General features: G+C 42.9%; 1 protein-coding gene across 1 annotated transcript in view; it reads left to right on the forward strand.

The window, feature by feature from the left end:
* Positions 1-25,876, forward strand: part of ARHGEF4 (Rho guanine nucleotide exchange factor 4) — a 173,481-nt gene that overhangs the window by 100,981 nt on the left and 46,624 nt on the right. The window contains exon 5 of the mRNA XM_042024511.1: positions 24,367-24,506. Coding sequence (XP_041880445.1) covers positions 24,367-24,506 — 140 coding nt within the window. The remainder of the gene's footprint in view (positions 1-24,366; positions 24,507-25,876) is intronic.

Consider the following 25,876-nt stretch of genomic DNA (forward strand, 5'->3'; position numbering starts at 1 on the left):
AGGCTATGAAGATGGTGAAGGGCCTTGAGGGGAAGCCATACAAGGGGCAGCTGAGGTCACTTGGCTTGTTCAGCCTGGAGAAGAGTGAGGGGAGACCTCATTGCAACCTACAGCTTCCTCCTGAGGGGAAAAGGAGGGGCAGACACTAACTTCTCTCTGGTAACCAGCAATAGGACCTGAGTGAACAGCATGGAGCTGTCAGGGAAGATTTAGATAGGATATTAGAAAAAGGTTCTTCCCCCCAGCAGGTGGCTGGGCACTGGAACAGGCTTCCCAGGGCAGCGCTCACAGCACCAAGCCTGTGAGGAGCTCAAGGAGCGTTTGGACATCACGCAGGGCCACATGGGGTGACTCTTGGGGTGTCCTGTGCGGGGCTGGGAGGTGGACTTCTTGTGGGTCCCTTCCAACTCAGGTTATTCTATGATTCTGTGACAACAAATGATTGGGACTTTTCCCCCTCCTATCCTTTACAAGGCGGAACTCATCCAGTTTCTTTTGAAGGAAGCAGGACAGAACTTCTGGGTTTGAATCAAACCACAAAATGGTTGCAGCAAACCCATTTTGAACAAAACGTTGTAGTGCAGGCAATGCCTCACAGACTTGGATGAAAAACTGAGAAAGATTCCAGTCTTATGTCCCTTAGTCAGGCAGAAATATTGTACCCTGGGGCGTGTTAAAGGGTAGAGTTGTGCAGGCAGGAGTTATAGCCCTTCCTGTAACTTCTCCTTGGATGGGTGAAGGGGTTTGTGAAAAGGAAATTTGATCAATTCAATTCAGACTAGAGAAATAAAATGGCAAGAAGCTCTTACTTCTTTCATCTTTATTAAATTCTAGAGTATATTTCCTTACAAGACTTATGTGACTGTAACATTTTATTGCATTGTATGCGAAGAAGTTAAAAATACTACTTTTAGAGAATCTGTAGCCACACCCTGGCATTTGGAAGTATCCAGATTCCCTTACAGTTTAATGAATCTTTGCTGTACACTGTCCAATAACTCTTGACTGATAAGGGAGTTTCTGGGCCTGTTATTTGGGGGTGCCAGGACAGGCATTTGAATGTCTCATATGTGGTCAGAAAGGCAGCCCAGGTACAGCTGAGCACAGAGTGCTTGGCAGAGTACTCTTGGAACCCCCACCTGTACACTTGGCTCCTCAACACTTCTTCCTGTGCATGTGGAGTTAACATCCTGGCAGGTGTATGGAGTGGTTTGGAACATGCAGCAGAGCAGAACCCATCTCCTCGCAGGCAGCAGTGTTCAGCACAGGTGTCCCACTTGAGTTCTGTGGTTATGAAGGGTTTTTCTTGTTTAGTTTTTTTCAGTGCTGACTGATCCTTAGTTTGTCATCTTTAGTTAATTTTAAAATAAAATACAGGATCATCAGGGGCTTGCTGAGTCACTGTCTTAGTGTGTTCAATAAGAATAGTCCTTTTTCTCCTGTAGCTGGTTCTGTTCTGGAGCACTTCTATAACTTATTTTTCAGCAGTGTCTCTAAATTAACTAGATGGTCCTGTTTTCATCACTCCTGTTTAGGAGGCTGTTCCAGGAGCTTACTGCTCTGAGGGTCACAAGTCTTCTACAACGAAAATGGCTCCCCAGTGTTAAATTCCCTTATAGCAAGTTTGTACATGTTTGTCCTTGTGCCAGAGTTCTGCTTCCAGTTGAAAAGCTTCTCCCTCCCCATGCCCCATTTGAGTACATGTTTTTCTTCAAGACACCCCCATTACTCTGCTTATCACAGGGGGCCTTCTCTGTGCCAGGAGAGCTGGGCTTTGTCCTTAAAGGTTATTTCCTCAAACAAGGATACTTGTGCTTTGTGAATTTTATGCCTGCAGTTGAAAAGAACCTCAGCTCTCTCTGGCCCATGGGAATTCTCCTCTCAGCATATGTCCTTCTTAAGTAAAAATCCTCCATGTGGGAATTCTCAGACTCCTGTTAGTCTTTGTGTAGCTAAGAGAATCCTCAGGTAACACACCAGCCAGATGTTTCTAAGCAAAAAAATGCTTGAGTGCCAGAGGGTTGGGGATGTCACAGTCAAACAATAATTAGAATTGCCACCGTTTAGTGATCCTTTTGCCCGGAAAAGACTCTTAGCATTGCATTTATATCATAAGCACAGATTTCTCCCAGATACGCTGTGCACAAATGAGATATTTGGGTTAAAACATCTGGCATCCTCTGTCTTGCCTGCTTTTCTGACAATTGATGTCAAATTGAAGCTTTGAAGCTTCTGGGCCCTGTATTAATGGTCCTGACTAATTCTTTACATTCTTTGAAATTTGTTTATGTCTATGAAGGCTAAACAGAGTTGATGATTAAAGAGAGTATATTGTAGCTTCAGCTGTACAAGGAGAAAAGTGAATTCCACCCTTCCTAAGCAGGTCTTTGGTTACTTGTGCTGAGATCAGCATGGGACTAACCTTGCCAAGGAAGTCAATTTAGAAAGAGTCATGGTCACTCAGTGATCAAGATTTTGCTTATTATTGTTTCAGCCATCATGTTTAGGTGATTTATTTGAACACTTGGATATAATTTTTGCTTTGATTTTTGAAAAACAATATAATTCATATGTGTATCATGGTTGAAGCAAGAAATCCCCCTTAGCAAGAATGGGATGTTGAACTAATTGTTGGCTGATATGTTTGCATTCCTATCAGATAACAGCTAGATTTACAGGGTCCTGGGTTCTGTGGACAGATTCCTCTCTTAAGACAGACTGTGACTAGCATTTTGTTAAAAAACTTAAGGTTCAGCTGAAATGTAAAGCAAGTTTTTTGTGTCTTCCAAGGTAACATGACATTAACTGTGACATAGATGTTACAGGCTCTATAAAATAACAGGGTTTGGGCTCCTTTGTTTTGAATTTCCTTAGTGTGTGTATGCTATTGAAGGAAATCTCTCTCTTTGTTCTCACTCCTGTGTTCCTCTTAAGAGGAATATTTTTTATAGCCAGGATACTGAAGATCTGAAGCAATGTCAGAAAAACAGAAAGCACAGGCTAAGAATCATCTTAACCTCAGTAATGGCCTCAGCCTGGAGCTATCTGCCACTACTGCTCTCAGGCGCTGGCTTCTGCTTTTAAACCCTTGGTTTGCAGGAGATGCACTGCTCCTTTCAGCAGCAAACACAGGTGGTGTCTCCTCGTGTGCAATAAAGATATATATCCACAACAGGTATAAGGTTTCTGTTTCACATACACCAAGGATTGTCACAGGAAAATCTGTTAAATTTTCTTGGAGACTTCTGTTGTGAGCCCAAATCTTTGCACATCTGGAGTGAGGCAGCTTTAAGGCCAGACTTTCTAAGATAAATTTTTAATTTCTTTTGTTGCCTTCCCTTCCCAAAAACCCATAGGTGAGACTTAAATGTTAATTTAAACTATTTGTTCCAGATGAGGATAATAAAGTCCTCTAAAGTAAAACTTCCACATTTTTCTGTTACTCTGCACTTGAATGTTTCTACAGTCTCTTGACGCATTTACTAAGTCTAGAAAAGGGTTCTCCAGAATTGTTTTTTCTCTTTTATGTTTTGTTTTCTGATCCATAAAAACTTGCCTAAATAGTTGGAAATGTGGACAGCATAAACTCAGAGATGCTGAAAGCATTTGGAGTTCCCCCAAAATCAATCCATAGACGAGCATGGGATCACAAGGCCACAGAGTGTTATGGTCTGATGCTTGTTCAGCATCTGTGAGGCCTTCAGGATGGAAGGATTTGAGAACTGGAAAGTATGAGATTCTAACTTTGAGAGCTTTCTGTGGGTTTGGGTGGAGAGAGGACTTCTTGCCAGCATGAGTCCGTGAGAACAATAACATCCTGGCCTGCTGCGAGTGAAACAGCATGCCTTGTGTGCATTAGGAAGCTTGTGATGCATGTCCTGAACGTGGCTGTTGGCAAGGCACTCGTACTCCCAAGCAACACCAGAGGAGTGTCCTGGGATGAATATCAGTTGAAGGAATAATGTGCAGACTGAATTACAGAGAGTTGATTCCATGGATATTTTGAAGCACAAATGTGTGCTCTTCTGTCATCCCACCACTTGATTTTGGGTATTGTCTTTTTCCCCTGCTATTTTCTTTCTCCATTGTAATTACTGCTGGGAATGTGACCCAGCTTGCTGGCTTTGGTGCCATGCCCACTTCCCGTGCAGATCGTGGTGCAGGCAGGCATTCTGGGTGGCTGATGGTGATTAACAAGAAAGCAAAGCTGAGGTATGCCCAGCAATGGAAGGACCACCAAACACTGCAAGCGCAGCTTTTGCTTCCTCTTTGCAAAGCTTAAGTTCGGGGCTTTGCTGCGCTCTTTCATTTGGGCAAACCACATACTTGGATAGTCCCTCATATGGGCTTCCTTCTGCAGCTTGAAAAAATGCAGCCAAAATAGCAAATTTTAGTCCATTGCAATTGTTGTATTGCAATAGCAGTGGAGTCCTGCCAATCCACAGCTTCATTCCAGCCTATGCAGTACAGGCAGACAGGGGAGGCAAGTCTGCCTTAAGAGGACAAATCTTCTCTAAACAGTTGGGCTGTAGAGCATGAATGTGAGTCCTGCTGCTGACCTGCTGCTGACCTGATCAGACAATAACCAGATCAATAATAATGTAATCCTTCTGGCCAGACTTCTTGCACAGTTGCCTTTTCATTTAATCTACAGAAATAAAGTCAAGTCTTTGCTATGTACTTTTATTAATAGTTTTACAAGCAGAAGAAGAGTAGCCTTAGGCAAGTCTTTTTCCTATCTGCATGTCTCAGAACATTATAATCTGAAAGGATGCTGTCATGGCTGATAGCAGTTGTATAAGGTGATTACAAAACCAAGGGAGCTTTCAGGCCTGTTTACAAAAGCAATGATATTGTGTCTTCCTCCCAATGGTAAGAGCTCCAGGAGTTCTTTTACTGGGGAGTGCAGCAGTGGAATTGGGAGAAATGAATATTTACCCTGTTTGGGTGAGATTGCAGACAATGACACAGGAGAGTTATTGGTGCAGCAAAACCTACAAAAGTAAGAATGAGAAGATCTTCCTTCAGTTTCAGGGAGATCAGCAGCAAAGGGCTTCGCCTGTCTCTGCTTTCTTCTGTCAGCCTTCTACAGCAGCTTGTTCCCTTGTGTACTCCCACTTAGCAGAGGGTCTGTGTCCTTAAATTGCCTGGCAGAGTGATGGTGTGATAAGTCTCTTTGCATGCTAGTAACACAAGGAGCTATTCAAAGCTTTTTTTGGGGAAAAAAAAAAATTTCTTGATACAGTTCTGGAACATGCTCATACTGAGCACCTTGTGCAGTAAAAAGTAATTGTATTCTTGGAGTAAGCAGACAGTAAAATTGTTTCCAAGGGGGAGACTGCAGACAATGACTAAGATGTGACTTCTGTGGAGCTTTGTTTTAATGACAACATATTGCTGCATATAAAACACATACCTTGAGGTAAATTCATAGCCTCTGGCGCCGGCCTCTGAGAGGTTATTGCATGTTCAGTGTAGCCAGACAGGCACAAAAATTTTTATCTTGAGTTGGCCTGTAAGCTGCTTTGGGATTATATTGCAAAAAGCTCTGTGATGCCTGGATTTTATGCATTTACATTAAATCCAAACAATTCCAGGAAGCATCTGAGTTCTTGTCCTGCTGATCACTTGTCTTACTCCACATTAAAGACTACGTGGAAGAGACCAAAGCTGCAGTAATGGCGTAAATCATATGAACAAGTAGGAGAATATCTTCCGCAATTATTTTTAAAATTAGTCTGCAGCCTTTTCTAGCACGTAACTCCCATTCTCTCAAAACACAGCTTGTTTAAACAAGAGCACAAAACTGTAAACTACCACATCTTCCAAGCTCACAGTCCCCACTTGCTGTGCTTGGTTACATGGCTATAGTGAAAATGGGAGTAAAGTTCAAGACATACAGCAAAAGAGGGCAGCTAAGGTCGTGCTTCCAGGAGCTGGGGCTGGCACACAGGCTCGATTTTGTCCTGGACTGTGCTATGGCACAGTAAGAACTGGGATCCTTGGGCTGCTGAGCTCATACGCACTTGTGGCATGTCACTGGTTTACAACACACAACTGCAGAGAAGTTTTATATGCTAAGGTGAGCAAAGGATTCACAGTTTAGCCTTTGACATTCAGTTTTGGTTTGTTCCGGGCCCTGATTTACAAGAACTTTAAATTGAATTTGGCATTTCTTTCCTGGAAAAATCTGTGGACGGAAAGCTTGAAAGTTAGCTTCTACCTGTCAAAACCGGGCACTGTGAAAGACTTCCAAGGTAGTTACACATGAGCAGATATGTCTGTGTGGGTTAGATCTTCTCAGCCAGGTTGTAACAGGGACCTGTCACAGCCAGGCTAATCAACCTGGCTGAAGAAGTGAATTGATGTATCCTTGCTCCTTCTGGAGCTAGGTCATTGTGAGCTAATTTGGGTATTGATCCTTGCAGTCTTGAATTAAAATTTTAAAATCACCTTGTGCTTCCTGATGCATATTCTGTGGCTGTAAGGTGAGCCACTCCCCTGAATTAATAGCTTTGTTCTGGGCTCTGGCACAGCCTTCCTGTTCTGCTGGCCACAAGAAATTTGATGTGATACAACCCCAAAAGCCATTTTGTTTGCTGCCTGGGTGCCCTGCCCATCCTGGGATTGAGGAAAACATTAAAATGTGTGCATGCCCAACTGAACTCTTAACTGGTCCTAATTATCAGCATCAGCTGAGTGGCGTGTATAGAAGTGGCTTCAGGCCCTTGAATTTTCTGGTCTCTACAGACACAGTGCTATCAGAGCAAAATCAACAGGCAGGTTTATTGAGAGATTAAAATAAAAATTGCAAATTGTTAAGAGCAATTTCTTAATAGTGCTTGAAGCGAGGCTGGAAGTCATGCTCTGACTACAAAGGGCTGCTCTCGGGACAGTTGGCTGGTGAGGAGCCACGAGCTAATTGGAGCAAGACAGCATTTCCCAGTGCAGCTGTTCTGCCCTTGTTTGCACAGATGAATACCACTCAGAGCAAACCTTGCTGGCCAAAGTCTTTGCAAATCCACTGAGAGCGGTAGGCTTGGGAGTGTGGTGTTCTCCTCCCTCCAGCTGAGCTGCTCCCTGTTCCTCTTGGCTGGAGTCAGGCTGAGTGGGAGTATTCTGCTCAGCATGAATTCCTGCCCTAAGCATTCCTCCCTCCCCGCTGTGCCCCAATGATGCTGCACTGCATCAGATTGTCCTAATCCCCTTCTTCCCATGTCCTCTTCCCTTTGGGGGCTGGGCAGCTCCCTGATGGCCTCTGCTGCAGCTCAACCCAGAGCTTTAGTGCTCCTGCGATGGTATTTGATAGGCCTCATGTTTTATCTAGAGGGGGAACTTTCACCAACATAAATAATAACATCTGAAATTTTGTTGCTGGTGACTGAAGGCAATTAAAAGCTAAATGTCACGCAGCAGTGTAGGCTGCACTTTTCTAGTGACAATATTACATGGTGATTTGGTGGCAGCAGTTAATTAGTTTGGGCAAATGATCTCTTGCTGTGGATGTTTATCAGTGCAATCACATTTATAGTCAGGCTAACGGGATAGAAAAAAGAGAAGGGAAGATTCTGCCCTTTTGCATTAGGGAGAGCAAACCATCAAGTGGTGTGATTCTTGCAAGACAGGGACCTGGCTCTGTGCTTTTTTCCTCAGTCCTCTGCTGAACAAAATGCTCAGCGGCAAGACTGTCTCCTGAAGGTCACTGAGCTGCACACAACAAGAACTGACAGGTCTCTTTCCACGATCTGGCTGAGCTGCAGTAAATAAAAGAAAATGAGAGACATCCTGGTTCAGCAGAGCTCTCGGGAGGGGTGTTCAAAGTTCAGACCAAAATGGGTACCAGAGACTGCTTTCTGTGCTCAATGCACATCAAGAGGCACAGTGAGTAAGAGGACTTCCAAATCAGAGCATGATTGTGTCAGGACACATTGTGCTGGGTTTGCAGAGTAGGTCTGGCACCTTTCTCATGGAATAGCACTGAACTTAGGTGAAGACAGCAACAGCTACTGGGGCCCAGAAACACAGTGCCCTCAATTTAACTGAATTTGAGTGACTCCATGGCAGATGCATTCTTGTTGCCCAGTCTAGTCTAAAATGCACTACATCAATCTTCTCTATAATTTAAAATAAAGCTGTTCTGAACTCCTAGCACTGCCATTTGAATATGCTTAGCTTGAAGTATGAAACTGTGTGTAGGCTGACTTGTTAAGTGTATGTGTAGTGGTTTAAAGGAGATACAGAGCATATTTTTGGGCACTGCAGTAAGAGTTCTGTGGGATGAGTTGGAGAGGATCCAGAAGAAAGTAATGAGAGTAATCTGGGGCACGTGATCTACAGAAGAAGTTTGGATGATTTTAGGGGTGTGCAGTAGAGGAGAATGGAGGAAGACATGAATCTTGAAATTCCTGGGAAGGCTGTCATGAAGGTAACAATTTGATTCTTATTTATGTGTTGGGGATCGTGAGAGGGGAGAAGAGGTTGGGAAATCTGTGGCAAAGATGTCTCTGATTGGATGCTAGGAGACCCCTGGAAAAAGATTATCTGGAGAGATTGCGAAGCCTCAGTCAGTAAAGGTCTCGAGGAGGAGATTTGGGAAACCTTTCTCAGAAACTACGACTTGCTGTAGATTCAGCTTCGGAGCAGATGAACCGGCAAGAAGATTTTGTGAGGGTCCTTTCCATTCTTGTCTCGTGTAGACAAGATCAGAATGAACACTGGGCCATCACCTATGCTTTGAGCTGCAATTCAAGTAATTGGCTTCATTGATCTTTTTATTTCATTACTGCACAGTAAATAACTTTGGTTCCGTTCCAATATTCCTTTACTCTGGCAAAAGTCGGATTAAATCCTTTCTGCACAGTTAGGAGCACACTTATGTTTCCAAGATATTTATTGCCTACTAATTTATGTATTTAAAAGTCTTCTATGTATTTGTATAGAATGAAGATGAGTTCACAGGCCCCCTCTTCACTTTCAGTGCCATGTTGTGTAGATGTTTGAGTTGTGGCTGTTGTAGGCTCAGTAGGGTACCCGGAAGGTCCCATAGGTAATTCCAACTATGTGAGTCATGGAGGGAGGAAGTATTAGATCAAGTTTGGTGTTCTAGGCATCTTAGTACCCCCATCTTGGAGAACTTATCTGTGGTGACTCTCAATTCTGTTCCAAAAATGAACAAAAAATATCACCAAAGAATAATTTAGATATGATGGCATTTAACTGTTTTACTGACATCATCAGTTGCTGCTTTGTGAGGCACAGAATCCAGATGCCAGCTGTTATCAGGGAGTGTTTTCAGCAGCGACGTGCTGCTCAGTACTTAATGGTATGTGCAGTTTTTTGGTGGGCTGTCTCACACTCTGTCTTCTGCAATACTGTGCTACATCTGTGTTTTCTTGCCTTTCTGACCCCATTCTTTTGCTAACACAGGTCAGCAGCTACTAAAAATGGTATTGTATACCCACTGGGAATGAGAATTCCAGATTCTGCTGTGATGCCTCCGGGGCCATCTCTATGTCGTTGTTAGCTCTAAGTGGCTGCATTTGGCTTCACCCTTGGTCTTCTTAGAGCAAAGATAACTGGGGAGGGATTGAAGGAGACATAAATCAAATGCTGGACCAAGAGAAAATCAAAGCAGTCTCTCAATATCTTTCTCATTAGAACACAGCATAATTTGTTTGTGGGCCATGGGAATACAATTTACAAGTTGTTCTCTCAAGCCAAAATTTGCCTGTCACCCCTTGCCGGACAAATGCAATCCACTAGTTAGAGACTGAGGAGGCTTTTTCCACTAGTTGAATTGTTTCAATCTGTTTCTGAAACATATTTATGTGGTTTCATATGTTGTTTTTAAAGTCCAAATCCTCTCATATTGCTACAGTGGAGATTAATATCTCTGAGGTTGAGTGGCAACAAGAGGGAATCTGCCCCTTCTACACAATACTAATTGTGGCTATGGGGCTGGGGACATGTTCCCTTCCTGGAATGAGGGTAGGAAAACAAGGAGTGTGTCTTGCTGGCATCACTTTGTACAGGGCTCTCTGTTTGCTTCACTTGTCCTCCTATCCAGCTTGGTCTTGCTCAGCTTTTTCCACATCACACAGAAAAGCGAGATTATTTGAGTGTATGGGTAATAACAGCCTCACTCACTGATGTTGGAAGTATAAATTAATAACTGGGGGGGATGTTTTGCATCATGGGTCTTTTTTGGGCAATCTGTTCATGATATGATGCAGCCTGCACCTTCTCTCCCCTTTGCTACTGTTAGATAAAGCTGTTGTTGTTGCTCATGTTCTTCTGAAAGATGAGGTGGTGAGCCCATTGAGCAGGCTTCCTTCTCTTGCTGCTGACTCCTGGTGTGAGCTGACCTTTATGGTACCTTAGCAATAGTGTCTGCCCTGGACTCTCTTTGCAAACTGTATAATTCTGGGATTTGTTGTCTTTTTGACTGTGGAAGTATCTGGAATTTTAATGTGAGAATTTTTTTGCCTAAAACTCCTATTTCCAGGTAACCATTTCTGTGAGCATGATGAAGATACGGATTTTTGTGCCGAGCAAAATCCTGACAGGACACTGAATTAGGTGCAAATTTCTCCTTTTCCTGCTGTTGCTTTCCAGAGGGAGATCTAACTGAGATGATTCTAAGGAACAAAGTGGATGCTTAGTTGAGGAAGTAGCATCACTTGTGGTGAGATTGAGTTCACACTATTTCCATTTGCCAAAAGGGAGAGGAAAGTACTTGTCAAGTCCAGAAGCTGTCCTCACACTGACCAAACTCAGCTCTCCCTTGGGTTTGACAGATTTCAGTGGTTCTGGCAATAGCCAAGGCCACAGGAATCAAATGTGTTCTGTAGGCAGCGATGCCGCAGTGCTGTCACCAGGAGCACAGAGGCCTTCTCCTCACTGATTTTTTCATCAGCCCCAGTCACTTTTACAAGTCCCAGACCCCACTGCTCAGAGGAGTAACATCTTCATAATGTGCTTCTCTGCCTCTCAAAAGGCTGGATTATACTGGAGTTGGCTGAAATGTGAAGCTGTAGATTTAGTGGCGGAGTCACCGTGATGATCCATGACCATAGTATCTGAGTGCCAACCATTCCAGCTGTCAGTGCCCAAGCTCCCTCCAAAGTGACAACTCAAACCTTTGGTGATCCCAGCTACTGCAGAACATATGGAGAAATGATCGTTACAAGTGAAAACTTCATGTGTTGTGCCTACAGTATTGAGGAGGGCCAATATCAAAGGGTGCTATTTTGTTGCTTTAGACTGGGAGTGCTAATTAGAATGGAGGTATTAATTATATTTTTCATCATCTCTCTGCTACTACCTTGTTTAGTTGTGAATTCATGTGTTCTTTTTGTCCCTCCCATCTAGGATCAATCTGTTCCCCATGAAAAGGGATATGTGCACATGGAGAGCATTTTTCTCTCACCTCTGAGAGAGCCCTCTAGCTTTTATCAGACTGGAAATCTATGCTGCATCGAAACCAGGCAGGCGCCTCTTGTGCCTGTTCTGATTGTTTTGCTGTTGACATTTTTGAGATTATGCAAAGAAGGATCTGTGCAGTGTGGTGAAAAGAATGAGCTCAAACTTTTAAGGTTACTCTGAGGCTAGTAACGAAAACTCATACAGCTCAGGAAATGTGCCTTGGTATTGATTGGAGGCACTGCTGTGTACAGAGCAATTATTGCCAAGAATGACAATTTCCAGTTCAAACAAGCTCAGACTGTATTTACAGCAAAGGGATACTGGAGTCAAGGGGATTGTTTAACTTCTGATACACTTTGATGACATTTGCTACGTTTCCAGCAGGAAAGATAAGCAGACACCAGGAACATAGTCTAGAAATGGCAGTTTCCTGCCCTCAGTGGAACTGCACCTGCTGAGTTCAGAAATGGACTTGAGGGGGAGAATGTCCCACTTTTGGTGCCTGTCCTTTGCATTTGTGTTTGAAAGGAAAGAAGGCAGACAGAAGTGTAATTAATCAAGGTTTGAGGAAACAGGATCGTGAGGAGATTTATATCTCTCATCGATATGTACAATGGCTCTGTCAGCTGCATGGTGGGCTCCTTGGAGGGGCTGCTCTCTAATGGGGTGGGATTTAGAGCTCTACAGTGCTGAGACAGCTGGGGTGGGGAGGTTGCTACAGGGTGATACAGGTCCCTCTTACCCATCTTCTGGTTTTGTTCAGAAGAAAAAGAGGAGAAGAGATGGTCAATGCAGTTTGTTGGTACAAGCAAAAAGCTAATTTGTAAAGATTCATGAGTTTGCTTTGGGTTAGTTTGTGAGTAGAAGGGTCATACCTGAATGGCTGAAGAGTGTCCTCTGCACTTGTCTGCCGTGGTCCTGTGCAGGACTGCAGTTGGTAGCAGTGCTGGCTCTCTCCAGCCACAGTAAGGGATGAGGTCTGTTAATCATTTTGCGCTCCCAGGCGATCACAAAGGGCTGCATTGCGGCATCACCCCCTAAGTCAGGCTGACAGAGTGCTGCAGTTCAGCCATACGCTCTGAATGCAGGATGCCAAACACCAAAGGGATGTGCGTGGAATATCTGGCATTGCTGCACCCAAATGGCCTTGTGGACTAAGAATGCATCCTAAATTTTTTCATGAATTTTACAGCATGCTAAGCTTCCATGGTCCCCAGTACATGCCGTATGCCTCACTCACTGATTTTAATCACTAGAATAATTCTCTTTTAAAGCTTCTTTGGAATAAATCAACAACACTCACTGTTCTTATCTGTTCCTGAATACTGGATTTTACAAAAACTGAGGAGCAGTAGATCAGTATCTCCCATGGCTGCTTTTGGGAAAAATCTGTGGCTGTTGAGGTGAGGCAGTGCAGCCCTGGCCTGGCATGCACAGCAGCACCGTGCAGGGTGAGCCTTGCCCTGCTGGTGTTGCCCTCCTGTCGGGCTGTCCAGGTCACTCTTTACACGCCCCTTACTTGTCAAGTAAAACAAATGTTTTTGGTGCTGAAAGCACTGGTCATTGTCAAAGCAAAGATGGATGGCTTTCCAGGATGGATGGACATCATCTGGGAATTTGTTTTAGAGGTTAGGGTAGGGATTTTTTCATATCAGAGGAAGAAATTTATATCTTTTGACAGTAGTCTCCTGAGGGCCTCTTTCCTTTATTGATACTTCAGTGTTGTCCTTTGATGTAATAATCCTGCATTACATAGGCTGTCACTCAGAAATGATGAAGTTGGGCTTTTGGTGCAGGGGAATACCACCAAAGCTGAAAATAAAATAATTATTTGAATTTACGAGACAAAGACAGCTATACCTTAACTTAAAGGAAGTTGTTTCTGCCCAGAACTGTTCATGATGAATATGAAAATGAGCCAGGAGCTTGGTCTCACAGAAATATAATCTGAACTGACAGATATTGTGTTTACACATCATGAGGACCATGTCATCAGCCAGTTTAAAATGCACAGATGGCATACAATAGCAGTGGCACTGTGGAATTCAGTGTCTTAAAATTTGGCTAAACACAGGAAAGATGACATTTGACATACCTGCCCTTGAGTGAAAGGATTATTGTGCTTGTTTCATAAATCCAAACAACTGATAAAGAACTGCAGGTTAGTTGACCAGGGCAGTGCATTAGAACACACAGAGACTTGCTCTGGAAGGGACTGTCCTTGTTTTAGCCTGGGTGTATTTTGCAAGCAAGTTCCAGCACTGGTGTCAGATTTGCAAGCATGATTTGCCTGCTGCAGCTGTATCTCTAGGAGAATGTCCCTTTTCTGGCTGATGCCTTCAATACAGCTGCATTTGACTGCACTTAATTTTTACCATCTCCAGCTGGGGGTGGGTTCAACTTTTAAATTAGCTTCCAAAGCTTCCAAAATATTCTGTGTTGCATCCAATGATCTGTAAGTGGTAATGTGTCATTTGGAATTCACAGTTCAAAATGCACGCTTAGCATCTCAGGCTCATGATTTGCTGAAATGCTGATCTGACCAATTCTGCTGTTCTGATTTCCTTCTTGAAGCCCACAGTAAACATCCTAAGTGATGAATTTAACTATGAAAGGCACCCTGGCCAACGTGACCTTGACAGAATGTTTTTTCCTTTTAAAGGGGTGATTAATAATGGCTTTGAATTGAATACTTAATGTATTTCAAGAGGAATAATATTTTCCTTGGAAGTGTTTTCTTGCTGTACGGTGAGATTGCATCTGACACATCCAGCCACAATTCAGACCTGGAGCTGGATGTTGTGGAAAAACTCTGAAATGAGGTACCTTCTCACACCAGTTTCCTAGGAAACTTAATTTTATTGAAAGTAAACAAAACCCTTTTGTTCCTATGATATCTGAAAGTTTATTGAGATGCATCAATCAGTAGGTTCAGTATCTGGAGCCTAATTCTTTAAATCTTATTTGCTGTAATATATCATATCTGCATCCCCAGACTCCCAGGGAACAAATACTTCACAGCTGGCAGCTCTGTTCCTGCCCCACAGCAAGAACAGAATCAAATGAATAAGGCCGTACAGCCTGTCCTTGAGTTCTTCAATGTATTTCATAAGAATATTGCTGTCCATGTACAGTTTGAAATTATTTTGGGGCAGGGTCTTTCACTTTCACATATATCACTAGCACGGAAGTCTGGAGTCCCTGGGGAGGAGAGGTAGTGAGGGCTCACTGGTGTGAAGTGAACCCCCAGACAAGCATTGAGGGCAGGACACTCATCCAGGTCATCTCTGGGCTCCAACCTTCTTTCCTTGGTTTGCAGACCTGGTCTTCAGCACAGGTACTGATTGTTAAAACCAGTCAGTCCTGGAGTCTGGCAGCAAAGTTTACTAACAGAAGCGTAAATATGTGATGTCTGAGTGGGTTCATATTTCCACCTTGTCTCTGCCCATGAGGTCCCTGAGCTGATGAGGTGCCCTGCCATTCTGCACCCATCTTCCAATGGCAATGCTCTTGTGTCTTTTTCTACTCAAATATAAAAACTTGATTACATTGGCCATGTCCAGCATCTCTCCTGTAGCTTGCTCAGAGCTGATCTCCCAAATCTGTTCTGAATAACACCAAAGAATTTCTCTGACTAATTCAGTGTCTGACTCCATTGTGTAGGATCGTGTGATGCAAGTGGTATGCTGCAAAAAGCCTGATCCCTTCACTGTTGTGGCAGTTGTAGTTAAATAATATTAATCCCTGATTTTCCATTTTCCTCTCAGAAATATTTGGTAGCTTGATCTCAGGGATTTTCTTAGAACTCAGATTAACATATAAACTGGGACAGAGGATTTCCTATAGGTAAAGCAGTTTTAACAGTATTTTTAAGGAAGGTATTGTATCCCCAGCATGAAACCAGAAGATGTGTTGTGTGTTACATGAAGACTGGTCATTCAAAATAATGTCAACAAAACAGTCTTGCTGCCCCTTGAGACTTGTACTTGATAATGCACAAGAGCAATTGAAAGTCTTCTCATGGCATTCATTTTTAATTACTTCTATGGTCAAGGTCATAGATATAAGCTACTTGTCAGCCTGGATAGCTTCACTAAGATAAAGACTAGATTTATGGCATTTATGCAGAATTCTGGGAAAAAACAAAGGTCACATTTTTCAAATTGAAGTGTTCGAAGTTAGCCTCTTAAATCCGTCCTCAGACACTTGGATAAACAGCCTGCTTTTCACAAGTGCCAGCAGTGGCTCTTTGTGCTGACTGTGCTGGAAACAGCCTGTGCCCAGTGCATGTGTCACTCATCAGCCTATTTGGGCCTTGCAGGCCTCCTCTAGGCTCTGGTGTTAGTTTTGCCTTAACCAAAGTAGCCACGTTGTCAAGGCTTTAAATTATTATAAAAACAATTCTTCATTTTCAATCATTCAAGTTATAATGGCGACTATGCCATTATAAGAAAGACCTGTGTCTGGTTTTTATCCATGCAAAGTTGGCATGACCAAGTGGAACATTTTAGAGACTATTGTGATCTGAATTGTTTTACATCCTAGTGTCAGTTCTTCATAAAAATGACCTTAACCATTTTTTACAGTGTGTTTTTTCAGGCCAGTAGCTAAACCTTAGTGTGTAGTGGAATTTTCTTTTTTCTAGACTGTGACTTAAGAATGAAGAAAATTTTTTGCTTTCTGGCAACAAAATCTTTAGCAAAGACTTAGCTTCCAAGCTCTTGGCCTTTTGAGGGTATGCTTGAATGTAGAGACAATAAAAATGCAGAATCTTTGGGAATGTAAGTCAACAAGAATTTTCTACAGCATATTTGCATTCTTTCCTTTGTCTAATAAAGTAACAGGTACAAGAAAGGAGGCTCTGTCAGAGCCCACGACAGCTTGGGTTCCTACCACTCTCCTCTGAGAGTGCTCTGAGGAGGTTGTTTTAGAGGGGAAGCAAATCATCGCTAAATCAATAGAATTAAAACAGCCAAGGGCAGTGTGAGATTTGGGACATAAGAGCACTTGCATGAAAAAATCACCAATTAAGTCTTTGAAAAGTAGCTGCAGAGTTAGGAGGAACAGCAATTCCTGAGAGAGTGGGGGAACATTTTCTGTTGAAGGTCTTTATTTGAGGCCTGGTGATGACTAGAAATATTGGTTCTGTCTGAATTGTTTGAGGGTCTTTAGTTTGCATTCTGGAGGAGAAAAAAAGGGATTAAAACACAGATTTTTGGGAATGCTTGAGTATGCACCAGGGCTTTGGTTCAGATGAACTCAGATTAAGTGAAGGCAGAGCAATAAGACTCAGCAGCAGATAGTGTGGCTCCTTTGTTTGCACATTCCCACAGGCAAATTTCATCTATTTGTGCAAACAAAACCTGAGAGAAGGTGACTTCTAGGAATGATGCCACGTGTATCCATGCGCTGAAGTAGTGGCAAGTGTTGCGATCATATAGAGGACTCTGTGGGAATAATCTTTTAAATAAGCAGTGTGTCTCTTTTTGCCAGATTGCTGATCTTCCAACTTGTGGGATGTGCCTTTAAGGTTTTGAAAATCTGGAGCCGATGCTCTTCTAAAAATAAACAGATAAAAACAAATAAATTCCTGGAATCTTATTGACAAAATCTTTTCCAGTCCATTTTTGCCAGGCTTGTCAGCTGTACTAACACTCTTTGATGTTGCTTTTACCTCCTATGTTTGCTGAAGTAGGTGTTGCCCACTGTAAATAACTATTGTTCTGGTTTCCTGGCCCATTTGCTCGAATTTCCTCAGTTTTTGTTACACTTCTGGGTAAGAATGGGTGGATATGGATACAGGGACGTAGCATTTTCAACTTTGCAGGTGAGCTGATAGCTCATCCGAGGACACTGCTGATCTGAACTGACTCTGGTCACGCTCCACCAGACAGTGTCAGACGTGTTTTTTCCCAGCCAGCAGCCTGGCAGTATTTTGGGATGCAGTGGTCTGATGAAGGGGCAGCTTTGGTGCTGGTGGTGGTTTTAACATCAAGGAAAAGCAGTTTGCTCTAGATTTGATTTTTACTTCAAGACATAGCAGGCACAGGACTAAGCAGCAGAGTGAAATGGACAGGTAAGAGTTCAGCACGAATTTGGAATGTCAGTGCATGCTACCTGCTAGAAACAAGAAAGGCAATCATTTTAGTCTTTCACAGAGGAAGCTTTCAAAAAATTGTTGTAGATTGTTTCACCTAGACACACACACACATCCAAACTCCTTTAAATAGCAGCCACTTCAACAAATAAAATTCCTTGTTGGATTAAATACAGTAAATGACATGCCAGGTATTCCAACTTGTACATCCTACCAAGGTTATGGTAAAGAATGTGCCTGGGTACTAGAAAAGATTTGTCTGCTAGCTTTGATTGCTGCCATTGACTTAATGCTTAGATTGTAATAGGGCTTAAAGGACTGAACTAGAATTGGCCCCTGTTGTGTTCAGTCTTGTCCAGACATAAAATAAATAGCATTTCCAGAGACGTTCCTCTGCAAAATGAGAGCAAACAGTCACTATGGATGAGTAATCAGACCTGAGCAAATAAACAACAAACACATGGAGGATCAGGATGTGCCTGCTTTTTTCCAAGTCAGTAGCTGTGATGGGAACATGGCCAGTGAATTAATAGTTTGTGTGCAGTACAACAGAGGGACTTTTCAACAAAGGATGAGGCTTTGGATGAAGAAAGTATATTTATGTGATTTTTCTATCTGTTTTTCCCATTATGCCCACTCTTCTTCAAAACTATTTAAATCGCTCCCCCTCTCCCAGTTGTACCATCACTCAGCAAACCAGGAAGGGGCTGGGGGCAGCTCTCTGCCCTGTGTGTGCCAGGACAAAGTGGGCCAAGCTGCGAGTGGGGACATGGGAGTCAGAGCTGCAGAGCCATTCATAATCCACGTCTCTCTTCCCCATAATTATCTCTGCTACCCGAGAGAGTTGAGAACTCCCTTAAGCCTCCCTGAAAGTCATTTAGATTCTAATTGGGATTTAAAAACTCTTGAAACCTGAGTGGGTGGCTCAGTGCATTATTGCTGATGAATGGTACCCTGGGTGATGTGCCCAGCAGACCCACAGCGGACCTGTGCTTGGTTTTCCAGTGAAGAGCTGTCCTTTTTGTTTTCAAGCACAGATTTGCTCTTTACCTCAGCTAATTAGGAACTGGCTTCATTCACAAAAGAAATTCTGTTTGTGGCACTATACCAAAATGTTAATTAAATTTTGTTATGTTGAATCCCTTCCCTTCTAATATTTCTTTAAAATGGAGGCGACGAAGCTTGCTTTCTCCACTTAAATATTTTCTGTCTTTCCTTCCCAGTCTGATTTCTCCTTCAAAGATTGGCTTAACATGATTTCATTACCTACTCAGAAATGTCATCGTAAGGACCTTAGATCTCAAGAAGAACCACTTCCTGGCGATTTTCTTGTTTGTTTTGGTGGTTTGTTTTGGTTTTTTTCTCCTCATGAAGCTCATCCTAACTGGTCATTGTTCCCTTGTTGCTAATTCCCTGCCTGACTTCCCTCTTCCTGTTAAACTGGCCCACAACCATAAGCAGAATGGTGAGAGAGGGTCCATCAGCACAGTAAGAGCTGTAGAATTGCACTGCTGGGGCAGAAGTGGGATGACATCACTCTGATGGATTTTACTGTGGCAGCTGCATAGGGACCTCCGTGTACCAAGCGTCTGATAAATGAAGCACATAATTGAGAACAGGACTGATGGAGGCTGCAGCACTACTGTGGCAGGTATTTCGAAGGAGAGAAGGGTTTAGCAGTCCCAAGTGGGTGAAGAGGAGGGGGTCTTCTCACCTGGGCAATGTAGTCTGGGTGTGGTTCCCTACCCCGTGCATGCCATTCACTTGTTTATCATCTTAAATCTCTTGAAGTGCTTCCTTCAGCAGCTGCACTGCGCTTTCCTGTGGGCTGCACACAACCACAGCAATCTCTGCTCAGTGAGGCAGAGAGGATGATGTTGTTAGCTCTGAATTAATTCGCTCTGTGAGTGTAAATCAGGCTCCTACTGTTGTTTTGGTGAATTATTTTAAATGTAAATGCTACAGAAACAAATGAAATGGGTGGATGTGGAAAAAGAACACTTGAAAGAAAGAATTCAAATACAGAAAATTTTTTCCCTTTGTCAATATAATGTGCTTTTAATAAACTACGGATGCTCTTGGCTTTCCAAGCTGTCTGTAATCGTCATGGATTCCTATCCCAGCCTTACCCCTAAAAGCTGTAGACTGTAAGTCAAGTGAAAACAGATAACCAACATTTTGGGAAAATGCCTCTAGCCCCTTTTCCTTCAGTCCTGGGTCATTGTTCAGGCTTGTGACCCAGACACACGTCTGGAGCTCCTCGCCGCTGGGGAGCTGCTGGGGTTTATTCCAGCTGAGACATAAACCTCTGTGACTTTGAGAGAGCTCTGTTAAGAGGCTGTGCTAAATTTGGGGCTGCAGTGTCCAGCTCCTCTGAGGAAACTATTCTAGAAATTTATTCTGTGAGAATAATTTTCCAATGAGAGGGTGGGATTATATTCCTTTAATTTTATTTTTTTTTATGGTGGTAGGTGTATCGGATTTCTGGGGGGTTATTTTGGTTTGGGTTTTTGTTTGAGTTTTTTATTTGTTTGATTGTTTAACAGCAGCTTTTGTTCACTAATTCCTGGCACTTAGAATGTATGAGGTAGGTCCATCCTTTGAGAGAGGAGCAAAGCACAGACGTATGGAACTGCGTGACCTGTACTAGGTGACACTAGTCTGAACTGAACTCTGGACTACAGTTAACATTTGTTTTCTGAGACCTCCAGTAGATCATCTAATTCCAACTTCTTTTGTCTTCCCACCAGTTTGATGAACAACACAAAACCTTTTCTCTCTATTTTCCCATCCATGCCATCTCTGTTGGTGGTGAAGATCGAGGCTGTCCCAGTGCAGCCCAGCTGGTTTGTTCTCCAGTGTCACCTAGGCTTGATTGTGAAAATCCTACCATACTGGTAGCTGCCTTCCAATTATCCCAACTTACCTCTAAGCAGGATGCAGTTGCAGGGCACTGGCAGGGTGCTAGTGAGTTGTACAGCATGGTTTATCTCTCCTTGTGAGCACAGAGTGAGTGCTCTTCTCTGAAGCCACAGAGCTGGTAACAGCTGCAGGGGCTTTCTGGTGAGCTGGAGAGCTCTGGAGCTGTGTACAGGTACTCCTTAGAATTGCCTGGCATCACCTTTCAGTAAGGTAGGGGCACAAGCAGAGCCCAGCCAGGACCCTTCCCACTACTGCCTGCTTATACCTGCATTCCAAACTCTGTAGGAAGGTGTAAGGAGGGTGAACCTGGAACATTTTGATCAAGCCTCACTCGATTTGCACAGAACCCTTCCCTTTTGTCCTTGAATGCAGCCTAAGTGCTGCCTGCTCAGGCACTTGGACATAGACCACCTGTGCCAGTCGCTGGCTTCGGTGCCATGTTTTGTATGAGTTTTGAAGCTTCATGTCCTCAAGATAATTCTTCATGGAGTCAGGTTCTTGACACTTTATCTGTATGGATGCATAAAAAAGAGTTTGTGTGGCATTCTTTTGTGAGCTGCTATTGCTAGAATTATCTATCTGCTTTTGTACTGGAATGACAAATCCCAAGCTTGGGCTAGGGCTGGCAGCACTATGAAGCAGAGTTTTAGTTCTTGCACATACTGGCTGTAGTAGTAAATGCTGGTGACATCCCCTCCCTCAGTTCCTGTGTATGGGGTTTGTTGTCCTATTTAGTGAAATTTATCAGGACAGTGGTATAAAATACGAAGAAATCTGCTTGAGTTAATTGATGCTTGGGCTTTACTTCTTGACAGAATATTGTTCCTTGGTGTGGCCTGACTGCCAGGGAGGGACAGGTCAGGTCAGTGCTTCAGAGCGGCGTGGAGAGGCCAGGCGTGACTGTGCTACTGGATTTCAGTGTTAGACAGAGATGAGCACTTGGAGGTGGCAGGAATGAAGCATCTGAATTAGCTACTGTGCAGTTTAATAGTGGCCTGTCCACCCAGTGCTGTGCTGTTGAGGAGGCTGATAGACTGTTTCAGCAATCTCTGCTAACTTGTCTTTTAAGATTTTTGTATAGTGCTTGCTTCTTTTCTACTTGACCTAGTTTATGCTTTGCATGTTAAGTCAGTTCCTACACTAAAAGCCTTCATTTTCCTCTGTCCTTGATGGTTTTCTAGTGCATTGGGTCACCATTCCAGACTACTATTTTATTTATTTGTGGTCATGTCTTTCATCTAACCTGCTTCAGAGCAAATTCTTATTTTTCGTTAATTTAATTCTTCCCTGCAGCATTAGTTTGGGAAAATGTGTAATGGCTATCTTGGGCCATTCTTCCTCAAGGACTGAGAACTTTCTTGTGCTTATGAAGTGTAGTTTTGGTGCAATATGTCGATCAGGACTTTTTTTACCAGGAAAACTAATCCCAAATGCAGTAGGTGGTCTTGAGACAGCAGAGAATTGATGAGCTTGGTAAGATCAGAGAGGAAAAACAGATCTCTAGTAAAAGCAAGCATGGCTTTCAAGGCACTTAGCAGAGGTATAGAGCATTTTAAGTAACACAGATAAATACCTCCCTGGAGCTTTTGATTTTCATCTAAACACAGATCAAAGAACAAATAGGAAAGTGTGGGGACAAAAAACAAAAGCTTTAAAGATGTCAATGAACATTTTTCAAGTTGAAGGTTACTTTTAGCAGTGAAAATAGCAGAAGATGCATAAGGGAAAAGCAATGAAGCCATGTGTAAAATAAGGGAAAAGAATGAGATCAGAGGGCAGCAAAGAGTTTTGAATTAAGTGACTGCTGACTTGCTTCTTATAAATGATTTATTTTTATTTGTTCTTGAAAAACATTTCTAATTTGTTTCTGTGCTGCACTAACACACTGGAAGTTGTTCATTACTATCAGACCACGGTTTTTCAGACAGTGTATGAGCAAAAAGTGATACCTTTAATACCCTTAAATTTAGTTTTAGAAGTTCTAACCATGGTAACTCTGCAGGAAATTATAATATCAGTGTTATTCGAGGTGGTTTTGAGTTTTATATTAATGGACTAGGTCTTAGCCCCAGAATTGCTTTGTATGCAATCTATACTACTGGCACATATTCAGTACAGAACTTCTGTATAATGAACGATGTGATGTGTCAGGGCAAAGCTAGGGGAATGCTTGATTTTTTTGTGAAATGTCACTTAAAGTTGAATGGTTGGGTAGTTCTGTACTTGCACAGAAAATTCTGCTTTAATCATAAGCTCATATGCACCTTTGTGTCCTGAATTGCCATCAATACCAAGTGGAGTTCAACTTCAGACAATCTTTACTGTGTTGTGCCTATTTATCGAATTCAAAGCATAAACAAGCAAGTATTTAGTTTAAAAATAGCTCATACTTGTCATTTTGATGTCGGGTTACTGCATTGAACTGATAGCTGCTACACTGAATTTACCCTCACTGTTAATAGAAGTGATCAGGCGGTGCAGCCTTAACAAACCATCCTGTGTACTGAAAGTGTTGATGGACAAGTTTGCAGGTCTGGCTGTGACCTCTGCCAGAACTTTATTCAGTGCTAATGTGGTGCAGCTTTGGTTTCAGGTAATAGTAAACTAATGAAATGTTAGGGACTTTTCTTGACCCCTTGGCACAGTTAGGTGCATAAGATGCACTTGCATTATGAAGGGAAATGAGGACTCAAGACCAGGTTCGTGAGTTGCTTCCTATTAAAGCTCTACAAGGTCAAGCTCAAAAGGTTTTTTTTACCTGTTCTGCAAAAATTTGGAGTGTAACATCATGTAACTTGCACAGCCAAGCTTGTTGCCAGGAGTGGTGATAGTAATGTCTGTGTTTTCTCTTCATTCAGTTCTACTCCTGTTTCCATGTCAAGTCCATTGAACTAAAATTACCAGTTACATCAGCTGTTCTCTGCATCAGCTTTGTGTAGGTACTTGCTTCATGCATTGAAATCTTCATAAAGCCCACTGCTTTGTCATGGAAACTGTTGCTCTAGCAGTTGCTAATCCACATGAATATGTCAGCAAGTGTTTTCTTTAACCACTGCCATTTTTCACAGATTTGAGAACAGAAAGTTAATGTTCAGTAACCAGTCCAGGGATGGGATGAGCGACACTACATGCCACTGAAGGGTCTTTGCTAATACCTCGAGGAGACTTTAGGAAAACAGTCCTGCCCATGAAACAGATGAAGTGACACTTTCTTCTGTGCAAGGAGTATAAATGCCACATTGATACTTCTCTCAGGCTTATATCTTGAGACTTCAGTGTTTGTTCTAGCTGCAGACTGTGAACCCTCCATTATCTGTAGCTTGTTTGGGGCTGTGCTGAGCAGAATGGCCTTCCTGTGGTAATGATGGATAATTCTGGAGCAAACACCCTTTTAGGCAACAAAAAGGGTTTGCAATAAGTGTGTGCACAAAGAGGAAGGTGAATGTTTTTCCCAAAGGCTGAGACTTCCTTTGGCCTGATAGGATTTGTAAATCATAATCCTCAAGGTATGAAGTGGCGGACATGAGCTCCTTGTTACCTAGTCCAGTTTCCTGTCAACACAGCAAGGTCCTAATAAAATCACATTTGCGCCATCATTGCCCTATGCCTTTTTTCAGACCTTGTTTTCTTATTCTTGCTTGATCTTTTCTTTGCAACGTGCAGCACTTGTTGAATTGTTTTAAATCATGTTTTCCAGTCTAAAAAGGGACACAAACATTTAGGGGTTATTTTCAGAGAAAAATTCTCTGAAAACAGGCAAGCATGAGGCTGGAATTCTGACCCAAAATTGCCTATGTGGTTTCCTTGTCTTTTTCTCCTTTATGCTGTGTTATGGAGCCCCTTGCCCCAGTGAGCTCCTGTCCTGGTGCAGTGCTGCAGAGGCTCCTGTGGGCTGTACCAATGTGTTCATTGTGTTGTTGCAGTGATTGCTGATGGAGCACTGGACAAGGCAGCCCTGACAGACGATGTGGGAAGCGAGGAGGATCTGTACGAGGACTTCCGGAGCTCCAACCATCGCTACGGCCACCCCGGGGGAGGCGGGGAGCAGCTGGCCATCAACGAGGTATGTGCTGCTCTGTGTCTCTCACAGCACAGGGATGGATGCTGGTGGTTCCTGTAACCACAGCCAAACTGATCATGGCACAGTGGATGGGGCTTCAAACATCATTTACTGTGGGCACCATTTACAGCTGGGTGACAGCAGGGGCTGGGCCTTCCATCAGGGTGCTGTCCCTAAGGCAGTGCAGAGCTACAGGTCCTGAGCAGGTGACTCTCCTCTTGGGTGTTTTTGGTTGAGAAGTTTAAAAACGTTAATGAGCAGCCTGGCCAGGCTGTTCAGACTTGGAGTGTGTTGTACCGAAGGCATAACAGAAATGTTGAAAAAATCTCCGGTCTACCTATTTCTTTATTCATAGGTAAGAAGGGTGCAAAGTTTAATACAGGCTTGGTCTTCACTGTTTCTTCCTGTTCCCCAGTAAACTCACTCTAGGGATGTGAAAGACCTGCGTTTTCAGTCACTGTTTTTAGCTATTTTCTTTTATAGTACTGACCCTGATTAAGTTGACATCAGCAGTTTAAAAAGGTACTACTTGGTTTAAGTGATGCAACGAGCAACATGCTAACAGATCTAAGATGGTTTTCCTGTAAAAGTACTATTTTTTTTTTGTGCATTAGAGCTGGCATCCTGCTACACACAAAATGCTTTTTCTGTGAGGTGAACTTGCATTGAAAGAGTGGAACATGTTCACCACATGAGTGATCTCCTGAACGCCTACACCTTCTTTCTCTCTTTCCTATACTCTCTTACCTGTACATGGCCTTCACAAGATGAGAAGGCAGGGATAAAAGAAGTATTATATATTCCTGTGGCAAAGCTATAATTGAAGCTACGTGGCTCTCAGTGTGTGTTTGATACACCCAGTCATGGTGCTTCTGGGGTCTGAAAAAGCTCCAAAAAACTGCACAGTGATGATAACAGCTTTTCTTCAAAAGCAACAAAAGCAAATGCTCTTCCAGCAGTTCTCCTGCTCCCACTGCTCAGAATCCCTACCTACAGCCCTGGGTGCCTGGGGTAAGGAAGGGAGTGGCTTTATTTTCTTCCCCTATCGCTTACATCCAGGGGTTATCAAACCATGGTCAGAGCTTTTTAATTTAAACTCATCTGTCTTGGGCTGTTGTCACTGGCAAGAAAACATGAGCAGAACACCAGAAAATCTCGTGTTCTTCCACGTTTACCTGGTGTGTTTATGAGAGTCCCAGGCACCACAGGAGTCAGTCCCAAAGCTTGCACTGAGTCTGTGGGAGGAGGATTCTGCTTCCCTCCCACTCAGGTGCTTGCCTTGGTAAGTCTTCTTACTCGGACTCATCAAATAGAATATCCTCTGTATCTTTTCTTTTCTTTTCTTTTCTTTTCTTTTCTTTTCTTTTCTTTTC

This window comes from Corvus kubaryi, unplaced genomic scaffold (assembly GCF_017639235.1).
Source record: "Corvus kubaryi isolate FWS band 111438036 unplaced genomic scaffold, C.kubaryi_AGA036_p1.0 37264, whole genome shotgun sequence".
NCBI classification, from domain to species: Eukaryota; Metazoa; Chordata; class Aves; order Passeriformes; family Corvidae; genus Corvus; species Corvus kubaryi.